We start from the raw sequence: 19,583 nt of genomic DNA, 5'->3' as shown, positions 1-19,583 counted from the left end.
CTTTGCTGTTGTTCTGGGATTGATTTGCACTTTTCGCACCAAAGTACTTCATCTCTAGGAAACAGAAGGCGTCTCCTTCCTGAGCGGTATGACATCGGCGTGGTCACATGGTGTTTATACTTGCGTACTATTGTTTGTATAGATGAATGTGGTACCTTCAGGCATTTGGAAATTGCTCCCAAGGATGAACCAGACTTGTGGAGGTCTACATTTTTTTTCTGAGGTCTTGGCTGATTTCTTTAGATTTTCCCATGATGTCAAGCAAAGAGGCACTGAGATTGAAGGTAGGCCTTGAAATACATCCACAGGTACACCTTCAATTGACCCAAATTATGTCAATTAGCCTATCAGAAGCTTCTAAAGCCATGACATCATTTTCTGGAATTTTCCAAGCTGTTTAAAGGCACAGTCAACTTAGTGTATGTAAACTTCTGACCCACTGGAATTGTGATACAGTGAATTATAAGTGAAATAATCTGTCTGTAAACGATTGTTGGAAAAATTACTTGTGTCATGCATAAAGTAGATGTCCTAACTGACTTGCCAAAACTATAGTTTGTTAACAAGAAATTAGTGGAGTGGTTGAAAAATTAGTTTTAATGACTCCAACCTAAGTGTATGTAAACTTCTGACTTCAACTGTATGTAAATGTGATATTTCAGTTTCAGATTTTTAATACATATGCAAAAAATTCTAAAAACCTGTTTTTGCTTTGTCATTATGGGGTATTGTGTCTAGATTGATGAGGGGGGAAAACTATCAAATACATTTTAGAATTAGGCTGTAATGTAACAAAATTTGGAAATGGTCAAGAGGTCTGAATACTTTCCAAATGCACTGTATGTGGAACAAAAAACCTTTTTTTTTTACTATGGTCTGGTCTCAATGCATTAACAAGTAACCTAATCATTGATGAGAGGAGTGATGAGGAGAAGTGCTATAAGATTAACTCAGCAGTGAACAAAATCCATGAATAGCACCAGAAATGCAGTCTTGGAATGGAATGACAGTAAAATTGCCCACAGGGTGCAGACTTCAATTCCACTTTGGTTCAAACAACGTTAAGGTTGATTCAACTAGTGTGTGCCTAGTGGGTGGAATCCAAAAAAGGTAGTGTCTTAACAGGGTGGACAAGAAGATTTGTCAACCTCAACTTGATAAGAATGGAGTAAATGTTATGACTCTGCCTGGAAAAGGTCACCGGTGGGCGGGCTTCGAAACGATGAAGGCAGTGGCGAGTTGAGACGTGTCCCATATCGGTTGCGACTGCAAGTCAGTGCGTGTATGATTGGGGTTTACAGACAGTCTAAACTACAGGTCCAGAAGTGTTCACCGAGTTTATAGAATCGAAGTGTCCAGTCCCTTCAGATGTTATTCGGGGGGTTGTTGGGGACTCCACAAGGGTCTGGTCAATTGGGTCGACTCCGGACACCTTTTCTAATGTGCGTAAAACGGTTTTATATCCTCGTCCTCTTTTCCGGACTAGCAGCTTCAGGTGAGTGTGCTGAGAAGTTATTTCGATTTATAGGCCTACTCTACTAACTTTGAATGAATCCAAACAATGGAAACTAGTCCAAGAGAATAGTAATTGTGGTTATTAGTAATATCTGGTTATAGCAGTTTAGATCATATGGTTAGATTATGTAATCAGTAATTATTCTCCTCCATCCCTCACTCGACACATCATTACGAAGGTATGGTGATATTTGGGAGTAGCTGTTCTATGCATTAGACCAGTGAAGTGGTGAAAACATTTACTCATACTGGTGCGTCAAGTGAAGTGGGAACTTGGGTCCATGCGCTGGCATAGGGTTGGTCATCTGAGCATTCCGACGTGATTATAAAATGCAACTTGCCTATACCCTTAATGACTTTACCGTATTTGTCGGTATTGAGGCAAAGACACATTGTCTTGAGGCTTCATGCAACATAATTCGTTTCCTGCTTTTGATAATGCGTATCCGTGCTTGCGTGCTAGCAAATGGATCCGAGATTTTGACTGCCCGGTAGGAAGGTCCACCTGTTTCCCGTGAACAAGCCAAGGGATGTCACTCGTGGCTCATATGAGCTACTATCTTGGCAGATGCACAAAGAACCTCAGTGGATATGTAATAAACAGATTACAATGAAAATAGGTCAAACTTTAGGCTCTTTAGTTATCATGTATACAACTGAGCAAGCTGGACTAATTGCAGTTAGCATCACTGATATTCCACTGGAGAACAGTAGAGAACATTAGGCGTATTGAGAAAAGTAGGCCTATTTAACCTTGACATAATCTCTGGAAGTGTCCAACTAAGTGGATTATATGCATAGGTGCAAGCTGCTTAGGTTTACATTGACATCATGTGCCAAGCAATAATTCATTCATATTAACAGAGTGCCTGACTAATTGTGCAAATAAAGATAGACAATATTGAGCAATTTACTGGCAATATTGAGCAACAAACTGTTGACACTTGACCATCGCTAACACAATTGTATAAACTCTCACTCCTTCAAATGTTCACATACATTTTCTTGATCACAAACATGATACCCCTCCCCCCATGAGAATAATTTAGAATTTTTCAAATATCTTGCATTTAGGTTAAGAATCAATCTCATGCATGTCCTCTGCACTATAGAAGACTACGCTTGTGTCAGCACTATGCACAACTGTTGAGGAACAATCTTGTTAAAGAGGAGTTCATTAATTCACTCTAGGTTGTTTAGGACAACTCTAGGCCAAAGAGAGAAGTTGTTTAGATATTGTAAATATCCCTGTTTCCCTGTTTAGCTAAAACATCAACAGGAAGCGATCACAATACTATCTTAACCATTACGTGATGTTCTGCCATTGGTGAAAAATGTTAATTCTTGCCATGACTGGGTTTCCTTTCATGATGTATACCTAAGTTTCCTTTCTTTGCTTTCCTACATCTCAACCAGCCTATTCCATGAGCTTGAGAGCAATCATGCATGTGTCGGCTTGTCCTGACAATCCTTGTTTACCATCTTGACACACACACGAACACACGCACGAGTTCAGAGCAATAATGAATTGCCTGTACTGGTTACATAACCTCCAGATATTTGGTTGGCCATTTTAGCATAGTTGATCACATCTAATTTGCCATAATAGAGAAGGGCCACTTCTTTTTGTGCCACTGTTATTAGTTCAGGGTCAATATCACAAAGGAACGTTTTTTGACATGCTAAACAGTCAACACACTTTTTTATGCAGAAAGTGAATGGGCAGCCCAGGGGCACAGTCGATTGCCACTTGGTCTATCTCAAGTTCCACCCTATAAGCTAACCTCATAAAGTCAAAGGGTGAAACTGCTTTCTGGGCCTTTCAATGCAATGCCACTCTTAAAACTCCTGATGATTTTTTTCTCATGAGAATGGGTTTGGCCCTAAGCTGAAACAATGATTTGATTTCATATCTACTTCCCTGTGCATGACAAAGTTGTTGTGGAGACAGTTCTGTTTTTCTCCAAACTATTTGTCAATAATGTAAACAAAAGGAGTTCCAGTTAACGAGTGGGTTTCCTCAGGAAAAAGAAACTCAGATAGCTCATCTTACTCATCTGATGTTGTTTATTCATTAATCAGGAAACAAGCTAAGTCATGTACCATGTTGGTAACACTGTACTTGACAGCTGACACAACTTGTCATAACCTGTTATAATATGGTCATAACACTGTCATGACACCTATTTAGACCTGCTGTGACATATATTGTGTTATTTTATGGCTGGTTATGACACCTACATAAGCGACACCTACAAACCTACCACACAAGGCAAAACATTCCGTTACACCATAGTCTACATGTCAACAGTATGTTTATGTGAAATAACATTTTTAAACTGACCGTATTAAATTCTCATTGTAATAGCGCACACATTAATGTCAGTCATGCACCTACCCCAATGCTCCGTTGCTGATGACTGGGATGAATGCAGGAGCAGATTTCAGGAGCAGGACAAGACACCCTCTTTTTGATTGATGAGTGACATAAGGGCATGTACGTGATAGGCCTATCTGGCTTATATGATTATCATGATTATGATGGTCATGATGCTTCTTGACAGTGTCATAAAGTGTATATTCTACAAGTTATTTAAAATATGATCTAATAAAACAGGACTGTAAAGAATTCATTACATCAACAACAAAGGATCGAAGAAACAAACTTTTAAACGAAAGGAGACTTCTTGGCAGGGCAAAAACCTAAATTCAATAAATGTGGAGTTTGGCACTCTGATGTAGGTGTCATAACCAGCCATAAAATAACGCAATATATGTCACAACAGGTGTAAATATATGGGTCATGACAGTGTTATGACCGTGTCATAACGTGTTATGACACTGGGTGTCAAGTAAAGTGTTACCAATATGTTTTATGGAGTCCCTGAGGCAAAATGACATGTTAAAATTCATTGATCCATTCAAATATCTGCTCAGAGTTATCCGCACCCCTAAGGCTCTATGGCTACCTGTAAATATGGTGTGTGGAAAAGTTTTCTTCTAAGCATTAGAGTGTTATTGGTGTGGGTGGTGGTGAATTTGTTGCGTTGGACCTCGGCCCACTTAAAAGACTTTAAAAAATGCACTTCACTCCAAAACAACAATCTGTGGAGAACTGCTTGAGCCAGTGTTGAGGCCGAGGTGGGAGAGGAGGTTTGATGGATTCAACTTTTATCCTTTCTTATCGTAAAAACACTTTTCCTGGCCAATACTACAAGACGAATTGTAGTCTGTCAGTTCACCCCTGAATTCAGAAAAAAAGGGGGAGAGAGGGCAGGAGGTAGAGAGAGAGAGAGAAGGGGGTGGAGAAAGAGCGAGAGGGAGAGAGGGAGAGAGAGCAAGAGTTTGTGTGTGGTGTGTGTGCAGTGGCATGTATTCATGGATGCCAAGGGAAGCCATTCCCCACCAATTTTTTTTTTACCAAGAATCCTTTTTACTAAATCATGTATCTTTCGTCTCTCTGTGTTTCATACATTTCCTTCAATTCGCAAGAGGCTGAATGTATCTCACCGGAGAAAGCATCCGAGCGGGTGAAACAGTGCCCCTCTGTCTTTGACAGTATGTGTAGCGTATCTGATGCTGTCTGGTCATAAAGAGTATGGCATTGTTGCCGCCTGTAGCATTGAATACAAGGGAAGCCAGCGAGCATTTGGCCTCCCTTGATGATTTAAAAAAAATAATAGCCAATCAGTGTTGACCTAAACTGAGTGAGCTCAGCTGTAAATGGTCCGGGCGCACCAAAAGAAAAGTGTCAAGGGAAGTCAGTTTGGATTTGGCTTCAGACCAATCACATCACAAGCTAAACATCATTATTGACAGGTTTTTTGTTGTTGTTGTTGTTGCATCCTAAATTAGCCATGGATAGAGATAGGGATTTGGACTTGTGGTTTTACTTGATTCTCCACACTGAAGAATTAAGTAAATTTATTATAACGGAGATTCTGCTCCAACCTTAAATTCATACATTGTGCCCCTGGCCTGAGAGGATGGAAGTTCAACATGTAGCTAGATGTAGTAGGCTAATTTTAACTAGCTGGCCTGGTGTATGAAAGGAAGGAAGTTAGGTTAGCAAGCAACTATTTTAGCCAGGTAGCCTAGGATAACAAAAACTAAAAGTGTGTACTATATGACAGAGAAGTTGAAATGGTGCTGGAATAGTGGAGGCAGCTCCTGTTTTCTTTGCGACTTGCGCTAACTCTCCGTGGTTTTAAATCAATAGTTGTTTAGTAGTCCAAAAATCTCTGAAACATTAACTTGATTGACCATGCTGTAGGTCATGTAACTGTTTGTTACATGCTATATGTTTTGTGGAATTCAACAGACAGATGTTGCTCTCCAGTTTTGTAATCAAACAAATGTGTGGTTGAATTTATTCTGCCACTGTGTCTTCTTATTGTCTCGGCCTTAGACCTATATATCACTGTGTCAAGGCATATGAACTAACAGGTTATAGAGTAAACAACTCAATTATGACAACACATAGGTTGTAATATGGCTTTTTTTTCTGGATTGGCTTCCCCGGTGATTTTATCCATGCACCGTGTGTGTGTGTGTGTGTGTGTGAGAGAGAGACAGAGAGAGTGAGAGTGAGAGTATGTAGCTTGGCCTGTGAATGCAGGTTGTTACCTGAACTCAGCTCCTCCCTCCCACTATGAAAGAGCTCTTGTAAAAGTAACCTGTGCTTGTGAAATCTCTGCCCACAAAGGAGCGAGGAGTGTCTTTGTAGTCTTCTTAGGCTTTGTGTTGTTGTGTGTAGGAGACCCGGCCCAAGTGTTTCTTTCTCCAAACCTGTAAGAGAGTCAGGTTTCGTCCGGCGAACTAGGAGTCAGGACCTAAAATGGGAAGAAAAACCAACATAGACACGATCTAGGAAATAATGTAATGAACACAATTTCCCAAGTCCGAGGGGAGAGCCGTGCCAATTGGTTGAGTTGCCTTACATTGTTCTTCCAGATCCAATGTAAACCCACCTTCTATTCACATTAAGTAACAACAACTCGTTAGATTTGCACCGACGGTACATTTCAACAGTCATTTTGGTAAGGAAGGTACTCTGTACTGTGTTGATAACATCCACATGCACTCTCTACTGGAGACTGACACATTAATCAATCAATGACTATAATGCAGCAAGTTATTTGATGATTAAAAACACATATAGAGCCATAACCCCGATTTAATAGCTACTGTATGCAGGTATTCACGACCTTATAGACTAGAGAGAGCGAGAGAGAGAGAGAGAGAGAGAGAGAGAGAGAGAGAGAGAGAGAGAGAGAGAGAGAGAGAGAGAGAGAGAGAGAGAGAGAGAGAGATAAGATAAACTGATCTCGGGCTAAAAGATATGCAGGGAGAAGTTAATACTGACAGATTCAAGCAACAGATTTAGAGCAATTGAAGGAACATGTTCATCCCAAAGTATGTCACTGCAGTAATAAATTATATCTACAAAAGTATGAAAATGACTCACAGAATGTGTATTATTCATACTTTTTTGGCATGGGTATTCCTACTTTTTCTGTCTATCTTGTCTGCGACATACTGCAAGCCCATACTGCAAGCCCATACTGCAAGCCCATACTGCAAGCCTACTGCACTGGCATCCTCATGATATGCCCCTTTCCCTACATAGCTAGCTATTAATAAGCCATAAAAAAAATCACTGGACAATGGCTGTGGTCAGTAGACGCTAGAAGTCAAAGTCCCAATTCGAAACGTAAACAAGCAATCGAGCCCAATGGACAGAAAGACGGACAAACAAATAAACATCCCCTTAATATCATCATCTCCAATCTCTCTGGCTGTTCCCACTGAATTCCCCCACAGTGTCCCAGCAAGCACCTTTGGTTCCTTGGAAGTTGTGGGAACGTACGTTTTTGGTGTCCCATTGGTTCTGGGAACGAAGCCATACGTTTCCTGACCAGTAAAACGAGAAGGGCTTAATTACAGACCACTCCTTGATATCAAGTTACATCCAATGATGCCCGCCATTGGTACATAGCCATTTTTTTCACATCGGGACAAAAGTTGTTGACAACTGTAGCATTGTAGCTAAGCCTAACCCTAACTATTTTCCTAACTTTAACATCATTCTCTTAACCTGCCACACTAATTCACCTAACTTGCCACGTAAATTATCGTAACCTGCTATGTAAACAAATCATCTTTGTCGAGAATAGGAATGACCACATCAAGAAATGCCCCGAATTGTGGTCTGACTGTAACGGCTGTCTGTGGAAGTAGACCAAGGTGCAGCGGAGTTAGTGTTCATCTTTGAATTTTAATAAACGTAAGAGAACACTTTACAAAAATAAACAAAAACGACAGCCAAACAGTCCTGTCAGGAAAAACTCTAAACAGAAACAATTCCCTACAAAACCCAAAGGAAAAACAGGCTCCTTATGTGTGACTCCCAATCAGCAACAACGAACTACAGCTGTGCCTGATTGGGAGCCACACACAGCCCAAAACAAAGAAATACAAAAACATAGAAAAATTAACATAGAACGCCCACCCAATGTAACACCCTGGCCTAACCAAAATAAAGAACAAAAACCCCTCTCTATGGCCAGGGCATTACAGTACCCCCCCCAAAGGTGCGGACTCCGGCCGCAAAACCTGACTCTGAAGGGGAGGGTCTGGGTGGGCCTTCTTACGGCGGCGGCTCAGGTGCGGGACGTGGCCTCCGCTCCACCCTCGGCGTTGCCCACTTAGGTGGCGCCCCTGGCCGCGCCGGAGGACTGGTGGGCGACCCTGACTGCACCCGGCTGGTGGGCGACTCTGGCTGCGCCCGGCTGGCGGGCGACCGGCTGGCGGGCGACCGGCTGGCGGGCGACTCTGGCGGCGACTCTGGCGGCTCCGGACAGGCGGGCGGCTCTGGCGGCTCCGGACAGGCGGGCGGCTCTGGCGGCTCCGGACAGGCGGGCGGCTCTGGCGGCTCTGGACAGGTGGGGCGGCTCTGGCGGCTCCGGACAGGCGGGCAGCTCTGGCGGCTCCGGACTGGCGGGTGGCTCTGGCGGCTCCGGACAGGCGGGCGGCTCTGGCGGCTCCGGACTGGCGGGTGGCTCTGGCGGCTCAGGACTGGCGGGCGGCTCTGGCGGCTCCGGACTGACCAGGATGGGGAGACCCACTGGAGGCCTGGTCCGTGGAGGAGGCACAGGCTTGACCAGGATGGGGAGACCCACTGGAGGCCTGGTCCGTGGAGGAGGCACACGCTTGACCAGGATGGGGAGAACCACTGGAGGCCTGGTCCGTGGAGGAGGCACAGGACTGACCAGGATGGGGAGACCCACTGGAGGCCTGGTCCGAGGAGGAGGCACAGGATAAACCGGGCTGTGGTGGAGCACTGGAGTTCTGGTACGTAGGCTCTTTACTCACACTCCAGGCTGAATGCCCACTTTGGCCCAGCACAGGCGGAGCGCAGGCATTGGGCGAACTGGACCCTCCCAGCGCCCTGGAGACACAGTGCGCAGAGCCGGTGCAGGATAACCTGGACCGAAAAGGCGCACTGGAGACCAGACGCACTGAGCTGGCACAATCCGTCCTGGCTCGATGCCTGCACTCGTTTGGCACTTGCGGGGGGCTGGAATGTAGCGCTCTGGGCTGTCAACGCGCACTGGGGGCACCGTGCGCTCTACCGCATAACACGGTGCCTGACCAGTACTGCGCTGCCTGCCGTAAGCAGAGGGAGTTGGTCCAGAATTCCTTCCTGGCTCCGCCACACTCCACGTGTGCCCCCCCCCATTTTTTTTGGGGGGGGGGGGCTGCCTCTCGTGCCTGTTGCGCTCCCTCGCTTCGTACCAGCGCCTCTCAGCTATCGCGGCCTCGATCTCCCACTGCGGGCGGTGATACTCCCCAGCCTGAGCCCATGGTCCACCTCCGTCGAGCAATTCCTCTCATCTCCAGGAATCCTGAACGCACCTCTCCATCTCCTCCAAAGTCCATGAGTCCATATTTCCCCTCTCCTGGTGCTTCTCCTTCCTCCGCTGCTTGGTCCGTTGTTGGTGGGGGATTCTGTAACGGCTGTCTGTGGAAGTAGACCAAGGTGCAGCGGAGTTAGTGTTCATCTTTGAATTTTAATAAACGTAACACAACACTTTATAAAAATAAACAAAAACGACAGCCAAACAGTCCTGTCAGGAAAAACTCTAAACAGAAACAATCCCCCACAAAACCCAAAGGAAAAACAGGCTCCTTATGTGTGACTCCCAATCAGCAACAACAAACTACAGCTGTGCCTGATTGGGAGCCACACACGGCCCAAAACAAAGAAATACAAAAACATAGAAAAATGAACATAGAACGCCCACCCAATGTAACACCCTGGCCTAACCAAAATAAAGAACAAAAACCCCTCTCTATGGCCAGGGCGTTACACTGACAAAGTTTTACTATGGTTTCCTAAAAGTTTTCCTGGGAGGTTTTATTAACGTTCTGAGAACACCAATTATATATTTAGAATTTTTTTAATGGATAGTTTTCTTAACGTTCTCGGAACAATTTGAGAACATTACTTTAAATAGAACCACGAGGAAACCTATAGGAAACATTATGCTGAAGTACTGAAATTCCCACAGAAGAAAGACGTTTTAAACGTTCTCGGAACTATGTGAGTACATGACTTTAAAGAGAACCATGAGGAAACCTGTAGGAAACGTTATGCTGAAGTACTAGAATTGAAATTAAATGTAATAATGTTTGAACTTTTAAGAAACGTTCTGATAAAGTAATGAAATACCATAAAACATTTTTTTGAAGTTCCTTAAATGTGCTGAGAATGTTCCAATGCCAAGCAACTATCCTGCATCATTCCCATAAAGAAAGGTTAGGCAAAAGTACTGAATTTCCCACCTAAGAAACATATGGTTCTCAGAACATTATTCACTAGCTGGGTATCCTGCACATTTCCCAGAACCTTGTGGGAAGGTTGTATACAAAATAATTATAGGACAAATAATTATAGGACAACCATGCTCTCACCAGGCTCAAAGAAACATATGGTTCTCAGGACATCCCACAATAGCATCGAATAGTCCCTGCGATATGCAACTGTTCAGGGAAGTCAGGAACCAATACACGCAGTCAGTCAGGAAAGTAAAGGCTAGCTTTTTCAAACAGAAATTTGTATCCTGTAGCTCTAACTCCAAAAGGTTTTGGGATACTGTAAAGTCCATGGAGAACAAGAGCACCTCCTCCCAGCTGCCCACTGCACTGAGGCTAGGCGACACGGTCACCACCGATAAATCCATGATAATCAAACATTTCGAAAAGCATTTCTCTACGGCTGGCCATGCTTTCCTCCTGGCTACCCTAACCCCGGCCAACAGCTCCGCACCCCTTGCAGCTACTTGCCTGAGCCTTCCCAGCTTCTCCTTCGCCCAAATCTAGATCGCAGATGTTCTGAAAGAGCTGCAAAACCTGAACCCGTACAAATCAGCTGGGCTAGACAATCTGGACCCTCTCTTTCTAAAATTATCTTCCGCCATTGTTGCAACCCCTATTACCAGTCTGTTCAACCTCTCTTTCATTTTGTCCAAGATCCCTAAAGATTGGAAAGCTGCCGCGGTCATCCCCCTCTTCAAAGTGGGTGACACTCTAGACCCAAACTGTTACAGATCTATATCTATCCTGCCCTGCCTTTCTAAAGTCTTTGAAAGCCAAGTTAATAAACAGATCACTGACCATTTCGAATCCCACCGTACCTTCTCTGCTGTGCAATCCGGTTTCCGAGATGGTCACGGGTGCACCTCAGCCACGCTCAAGGTACTGAACGATATCATAACCACCATCGATAAAAGACAGTACTGTGCAGCTGACTCTGTCAATCACTGTATTCTTATCGGCAGACTCAAAAGCCTTGGTTTCTCAAATGACTGCCTCGCCTGCTTCACCAACTTCTTCGTAGACAGAGTTCAGTGTGTAAAATCGGAGGGCCTGTTGTCCGGACCTCTGGCAGTCTCTATGGGGGTACCACAAGGTTCAATTCTTGGACTGAATCTTTTCTCTGTATATATCAACGATGTCGCTCTTGCTGCGGGTGATTCCCTGATCCACCTCTATGCAGACGACACCATTCTGTATACTTCTGGCCCTTCTTTGGACACTGTGTTAACTAACCTCCAAACGAGCTCCAATGCCATACAACACTCCTTCCGTGGCCTCCGACTGCTCTTAAACGCTAGCAAAACCAAGTGCATGCTTTTGAACCGTTCACTGCCCGCACCCGCCCGCCCGACTAGCATCACTACTCTGGACAGTTCTGACCTAGAACACGTGGACAACTACAAATACCTAGGTGTCTGGCTAGACTGTAAACTCTCCTTCCAGACTCATATCAAACATCTCCAATCCACAATCAAATCTAGAATCGGCTTTCTATTTCGCAACAAAGCATCCTTCACTCACGCCTCTAAAATTACCCTAGTACAACTGACTATCCTACCGATCCTCAACTTCGGCGATGTCATCTACAAAATAGCTTAAGATACTCTACTCCGCAAATTGGATATAGTCTATCACAGTGCCATCCGTTTTGTTACCAAAGCGCCTTATACCACCCACCACTGCGACCTGTATGCTCTAGTCGGCTGGCCCTCACTACATATTCGTCGCCAGACCCACTGGCTCCAGGTCATCCATAAGTCTATGCTAGGTAAAGCTCTGCCTTATCTCAGCTCACTGGTCACGATAACAACACCCACCCGTAGCACACGCTCCAGCAGGTATATCTCACTGGTTATCCCCAAAGCCATCACCTCCTTTGGCCGCCTTTCCTTCCAGTTCTCTGCTGCCAGTGACTGGAACAAATTGCAAAAATCGCTGAAGCTGGAGACTTACATTTCCCTCACTAACTTTAAACATCAGCTATCTGAGCAGCTAACCGATCGCTGCAGCTATACATAGTCCATCTGTAAATAGCCCAACCAATGTACCTGCCGCGTCCCCATATTGTTTTTATTCACTTTGCTGCTCTTTTGCACACCAATATCACTACTTACACACCATCATCTGATCATCATCATCTGCTCATCTATCACTCCAGTGTTAATCTGCTAAATTGTAATTACTTTGCTACTATGGCCTATTTATTGCCTTACCACCTCATGCCATTTGCGCACACTGTATATAGACTTTCTTTTTTTTCTATTGTGTTATTGACTGTACGCTTGTTTATTCCTTGTGTAACTCTGGGTTGTTGTTTCGTCGCACTGCTTTGCTTTATCTTGGCCAGGTCACAGTTGTAAATGAGAACTTGTTCTCAACTAGCTTACCTGGCTAAATAAAGGTGAAATAATAAAAAAAATAATAATAAGAATGTTATTTAAAAACGTATACATTCTGTTCTCAGTGTCAACAAAACTCTATCCTCTGTCTTGTTAGGTATATTCAGGTGTGTTGGCTGCTCCTACTAATTGGCCACACCTGATCTTAACCTTTTCACACACGAGTTCCAAATATCTCTAACGGTTGTTAGAGATATTTGTGAGTTGTTTTATGCACGTGATGTCAGAATGCACTCACTGTTCCAAAATGTGATTGTTACGCAACAGGACAGTTAACCTGGGCTGAATGCAAATTATCTATAGGCTATGTTTCAATTTGTCAATTTCAAGTTTTATTTTCTAACAACAGTTGGAATTGAGGTGTGTTCCGCCTCTTCATTAACTCCATTTCACTGTTGCAAACAATTTATGTTTGAGGCTTTACTGAACCGGACAAACTTCTCTCTTCGAGGAGAGCCTAAGCCATTCCTGAGTGTTTCCTCAGACATTTGCGTACATTTGCGTAGTCTTGCACAAACTTTTTCCATGTGCGGCACATTTTCTGGCTGGCACTCACATTGCCTTCATTGTTGTTTTCCTTACAAATAATAACTTTGGACATGTGTGCTTTTCTATCAAAGTAAGTGCCTTCTTTTCTGTATAGTGTTTCTACTGCAGCATACAGTATATATGTATGGAGCATAATGTATTTACAGTTCTATTTACATGTTTTTAAGTTCTGGCGACAAATAATGCATTCTGATTATTGCATAGATTGTAATGGATACCTATGATTTGTTTAAAAATGTATGTTTGAGACTTTACTGAGCCAGACAAACTTCTCTCTTCGAAATGATCAATGGTGAACTCACCCGTGATGTGATGAATTGTAAATAGGAATTTCTATTAGCTAATTCATATTGTAGTTTCTGACCTCTTGTGTTATGTCAATCTTTCCTCAGTTAGCGCTAGGACTAATGTATCCTACATTTTCTGGTTTGGATGATTGTGTTATGCTGTCACGACTTCTGTGAATGTCCAAAAATAAACTGGTCACATTCAGGACATAACTTTATAAGGACTGTGTTTGTGTAACAGTGTAGGTTCCATCCCTCTCTTCGCCCCAACCTGGGCTCAAACCAGGGACCCTTGCACACATCAACAACTGACACCCACAAAGCATCGTTACCCATCGCGCCACAAAAGCAGCGGCCCTTGCAACGCAAGGGGAACAACCACTTCAGGTCTCAGAGCGAGTGACGTCACCGATTGAAACGCTATTAGCGCGCACCACCGCTAACTAACTAGCCATTTCACATCGGTTACATTTGTGTAAAATGTTTCTGTGAAAAAAACAGTGTGGCCAGCTGAAACACTGACTGTTGCATCAGTCAAACCTGGACGTTCTAAATAAGTGTTCTAATCACACTGGTTTGAGGGTAAGCTGCAGGGACTACTGTAGAATGATCACACTCGATTGTTGGTACATGTCAAAGTGCTTGGTACGTGGTGAGTGCTTGTTTCCTTTGAAATGGGGTCTTTTTGAATAGACTAAAATTAAAGACATGGCATGCTAGCTCCATCCTGGTGGCGCAGTGGACTGTTTTCAGGGCTACAGAACAGAAAATCATAGATTTGAATCTCATTGATGCCGTGACAGCATAAAAAAGAAACGTGTTGGCATGATTAATGCTTAATCAAATACATTTTCTTGTGACCTATCTGTGCTTGTCATTAAAAACAGTTAACACAAACTAAGCAATCAGTGTGTTCTCAGATAGGTATTTAATTTCCTTCAACTAACCTATAATTTATGAAAACCTCCCAGTAAAATGTTCAGGGAACCATAGTAAAACTTTGTTAGAACCTCCCTTCAACCTAAAAATTAAAGTTCCCAGAACAGGTGAAATGTTCACTTCTGTTCTCAGAACGTGTAAAAAACATTCAGTTTTACCAAAGGTACTGTATGGCTTCATTCCCAGATCCAATGGCAAACCAAAAACATACGTTCCCACAACTTCCATGGAACCAAATATGCTAGCGAGGCAGCTTATAATGTCAACAATTGCTTTCACTTGAGTAATGTGCCATTTTGCAATTGTAACTGTCACTAATTCCTCATTAAATAGCATTTATGCTCTAAATGTGAAAGGCATAACGTATAGGACATGCTATTAAAGTAATTGGTACACACTTTACAAGCTTTTTTGTATCTCTCTTACCACATTAGATTCAGAAACCCTTATGAGAAGTCATTTTTAATCAGTTAATCAGTAACACTGGCATCAGAAACAAAGCTACTGCATCTTCAAATGAAATCAGTGCCAATTATTTAGTGCCACAGAAATAAGTGCTATTTATGCTTCTAATAAATGAAAGGAAATATGATTTAAAAAATGTAACACAAATTCAAATGGTATGCATCTCATAGTGTGATCTTTAAGATGATTACCTAACATACTTGAGTTTGGATGAACCTACTGTAAATAGGTACTGTGTTTAGTCTACCTCCCCTTCCCTTTCCGTTCTCCAACTCCCCCATTATCCTCCGTGCTCCAGTTTCCTGGTGGAAGATAAATGTGTTGGGGAAGGAGGGTGATGCTGGCCTATGTGCGGTAGCCCCATTCCCCTCACAACAAAAGCCAGTGTGGAGTCTGCTGTGGTCAGACAGAGTGATTGGCCCAGGTTTGAGCCTCCTTCTCGTCCTCCTTCTGCCAGCCACGGTCATTAACTGGGACTGATATAGGCCAAGCTAGCCAGCTCGGAGCTCCTAAATAGAGGCTTTTTTCTCGTCCCTGAGAATTTTGCCATTTCCCGAGGCAGGCCCGATCAGTCTGCCACCACCCAAAACATCCCCTTAATGATTTTGGGCAATTTAAAACACATTAGGGCCAGGGGGAACTGGGAGCGCTCCTCTGGTGTTGGTGATGAAGGAGGGCCCTCTCTGTCTAATGTACAGTGGGGCTGGTTACTGGTAATGTGGCCTACAGGAAGCCCTCTGTGCTGCTGATAAGGAAAATACAGGTTCCTGGGGAGCCGAGCCCAGCAGCTGTTTTCCCAGCTACATGCATGAACTCATTAGATAAACAAGCATCCAGTCTTTATGGACCCATAGGCTTATAGCCATATCAAAAACCCTCCCAGCACTGGAGGGATGCATGCATTGTCCAATCAAATCAAATCCAATTTAATGCGCCGAATACAACAGGTGTAGACCTTACCGTGAAATGCTTACCTACAAGCCCTTAACCAACAATGCAGTTCAACAAATAGAGTTAAGAATACATTTACTAAATAAACTAAAGTTAAAAAAATTATAAAATAAAAAAGCAACACAAGAAAATAACATAGGCTATATACAGGGGGCACCGGTACCGAGTCACTGTTAGTCGAGGTCATTTGTAAAGTGACTATGTATAGACAATAAACAGCGAGGAGCAGCAGTGTAAAAAGAAAGGGGGGGTGTCAATGTAAACTGTCCGGGTGGACATTTGATTAATTGTTCAGCAGTCTTATGGCTTGGGGGTAGAAGCTGTTAAGGAACCTTTTGGTCCTAGACTTGGCGCTCCCGTACCGTTTGCCGTGCAGTAGCAGAGAGAACAGTCTATGACTTGGGTGACTGGAGTCTTTGACAATTTTGTGGGCCTTCCTCTTGCACCGCCTAGTATATACAGTGGCTTGCGAAAGTATTCACCCCCTTGACTATTATGTTGCCTTACAACCTGGAATTAAAATGGATTTTTTGGGGGTTTGTATCATTTGATTTACACAACATGCATACCACTTTGAAGATACTAAATATTTTTTATTGTGAAACAGACAAGAAATAACACAAAAAAAACAGAAAACTTGAGCGTGCATAACTATTCTGCCTCAAAAGTCAATACTTTGTAGAGACACCTTTTGCAGCAATTCCAGTTGTAAATCTCATGGGGAATGTCTCTATAAGCTTGGCACATCTAGCCACTGGAATTTTTGCCCATTCTTCAAGGCAAAACTGCTCCAGCTCCTTCAAGTTGGATGGGTTCCGCTGGTGTACAGCAATCTTTAAATCATACCACAGATTCTCAATTGGATTGAGGTCTGGGCTTTGACCAGGCCATTGCAAAACATTTAAATGTTTCCCCTTAAACCAGTTGAGTGTTGCTTTAGCAGTATGCTTAGGGTCATTGTCCTGCTGGAAGGTGAACCTCCGTCCCAGTCTCAAATCTCTGGAAGACTGAAACAGGTTTCCCTCAAGAATTTCCCCGTATTTAGCGCCATCCATCATTCCTTCAATTCTGACCAGTTTCCCAGTCCCTGCCAATGAGAAACATCCCCACAGCATGATGCTGCCACCACCATGCTTCACTGTGGGGATGGTGTTCTCGGGGTGATGATAGGTGTTGGGTTTGCGCCAGACATAGCTTTTTCCTTGATGGCCAAAAAGCTCAATTTCCGTTTCATCTGACCAGAGTACCTTCCATATGTTTGGGGAATCTTCCACATGCCTTTTGGCAAACACCAAACTTTTTTTATTTAAGCAATGGCTTTTTTTCTGGCCCCTCTACCGTAAAGCCCAGCTCTGTGGAGTGTACGGCTTAAAGTGGTCCTATGGACGGATACTCCAATCTCCGCTGTGAAGCTTTGCAGCTCAGGGTTATCTTTGGTCTCTTTGTTGCATCTCTGATTAATGCCCTCCTTGCCTGGTCCATGAGTTTTGGTGGGCGGCCCTCTCTTGGCAGGTTTGTTGTGGTGCGATTTTCTTTCCATTTTTTAATAATGGATTTAATGGTGCTCTGTGGGATGTTCAAAGTTTCAAATATTTTTTAGAACCCAACCCTGATCTGTACTTCACCACAACTTTGACCTGTTTGGAGAGCTCCTTGGTCTTCATGGTGCCGCTTGCTTGGTGGTGCCCCTTGCTTAGTGGTGTTGCAGACTCTGGGGCCTTTCAGAACAGGTGTGTATATATATATACTGAGATCATGTGACACTTAGATTGCACACAGGTGGACTTTATTTAACTAATTATGTGACTTCTGAAGGTAACTGGTTGCACCAGCTCTTATTTAGGGGCTTCATAGCAAACGGTGTGAATCCTTTCAGGGGTGGCAGGTAGCCTAGTGGTTAGAGCGTTGGGCCAGCAACCGAAAGTTGCTAGATCAAATCCCCGAGCAGACAAGGTAGAAATCTGTTGTTCTGCCCCTAAACAAGGCAGTTAACCCACTGTTCCTAGGTCGTTATTGTAAATAAGAATGTATTCTTAACTGACTTGCCTGGTTAAAAACATATGTGCACACTGTTTTTACTTGTTAGAATTTTTTAAAACAAGTTATTTTTTCATTTCACTTCACCAATTTGGAACTATTTTGTGTATGTCCATTACATGAAATCCAAATATATTACAGGTTGTAATGCAACAAAATAGGAAAAACGGTGTTGCATACTTTTGAAAGGCACTATAGGTTCTGGATGTCAGGAAGCTTGGCCCCAGTGATGTACTGGGCAATAACCCTCTGTAACGCCTTATGGTCAGATGCCGAGCAGTTGCCATACCAGGCGGTGATGCAACCGGTCTGGATGCTCTCGATGGTGCAGTTGTAGAACTTTTTAAGGATCTGGGGACCCATGCCAAATGGGTTCAGTTTCCTGAGGGGGAAAAGGTGTTGTCATGCCCTCTTCACAACTGTTTTTGTGTGTTTGTACCATGATAGTTTGTTGGTGATGTGGACACCAAGGAATTTGAAACTCATGACCCGCTCCACTTCAGCTCCAGCGATGATAATGGGGGCCTGTTCGGCCCTCCTTTTCCTATAGTCCACGATCAACTCCTTTGTCTTGCTCACACTGAGGGAGGCTTATAGCCATATCAAAAACTCTCTCAGCACAGGAGGGATGCGTGCAGAGATCGGAGGAGAGATCGGAGCGATTAATATTATGACTGTATTTGGTTGCATGCCATATACGGTAGTTATCCAGTTGAAGTGAAGATCACATGTAGCTGGTTCAAGTGTTTGCCCCTAAAGGACCTTATAGACCCGGGGTCATATTCATTAGGCACCAAACAGAAGAAAACTAACCGAAATAAGAAGGGCATACCCGTAAGCCTGGCGGTTAGGAGTGTTGGGCCAGTAACCGAAAGGTTGCTGGATTAAATCCCAGAGCTGACAAGGTAAAAAGCTGCCGTTCTGCCCCTGAGCAAGGCAGTTAACCCACTGTTCCCTGGGTGCCGAAGATGTGGATATCGATTAAGGCAGCCCCCTGCACCTCTCTGATTCAGAGGGGTTGGGTTAAATGTGGAAGACACATTTCAGTTGAATGCATTCAGTTGTACAACTGACAAGGTATTTCCCTTATATGCACATTTTTGTTTTATGTTGCAAAACGTTTTGCTATGGTGTGCCCTAATGAATACAACCCTGTACTACCGCTCATATCTTCCCAGAGGTTTTAGAGTACTAGGTCATGTTCTGCTTGGTCATTGGGTTGAACAGCACCCCTGGTGCCTACCCATATAAAAGGGGTATTGCACTCTCTACAAAATGTGATTTGGCCATCCATTTTAACAGGACAGAACACTTCTTCTAATTACACTGAACAAAAATATAAATGCAACATGTAAAGTGTTGGTCCCATGTTTCATGGGCTGAAATAAAATATCCCAGAAATGTTCCATACGCACACATTTTGTGCACAAATTTGTTCACATCACTGTTAGTGAGCATTTCTCCTTTGCCAAGATAATCCATCCACCTGACAGGTGTGGCATATCAAGAAGCTGATTAAACAGCATTATAATTACACATGTGCACCTTGTGCTGGGGACAA

General features: G+C 43.5%; 1 protein-coding gene across 1 annotated transcript in view; it reads left to right on the top strand.

Annotated features, from left to right (window-relative positions):
* Nucleotides 1–1,249: 1,249 nt before the first annotated feature.
* LOC115206075 (myelin protein zero-like protein 2) overlaps nucleotides 1,250–19,583 on the top strand; it is a 28,369-nt gene continuing 10,035 nt past the window's right edge. Inside the window, exon 1 of the mRNA XM_029772648.1 lies at nucleotides 1,250–1,495. Within this exon, the coding sequence (XP_029628508.1) occupies nucleotides 1,369–1,495 (127 nt within the window). The 5' untranslated portion in view covers nucleotides 1,250–1,368. The remainder of the gene's footprint in view (nucleotides 1,496–19,583) is intronic.

This window comes from Salmo trutta, chromosome 13, assembly GCF_901001165.1.
Source record: "Salmo trutta chromosome 13, fSalTru1.1, whole genome shotgun sequence".
Lineage (NCBI taxonomy): Eukaryota > Metazoa > Chordata > Actinopteri > Salmoniformes > Salmonidae > Salmo > Salmo trutta.
The sequence above is the reverse complement of the archived record's forward strand: the minus strand, read 5'-3'. Positions and strand labels throughout refer to the sequence as shown.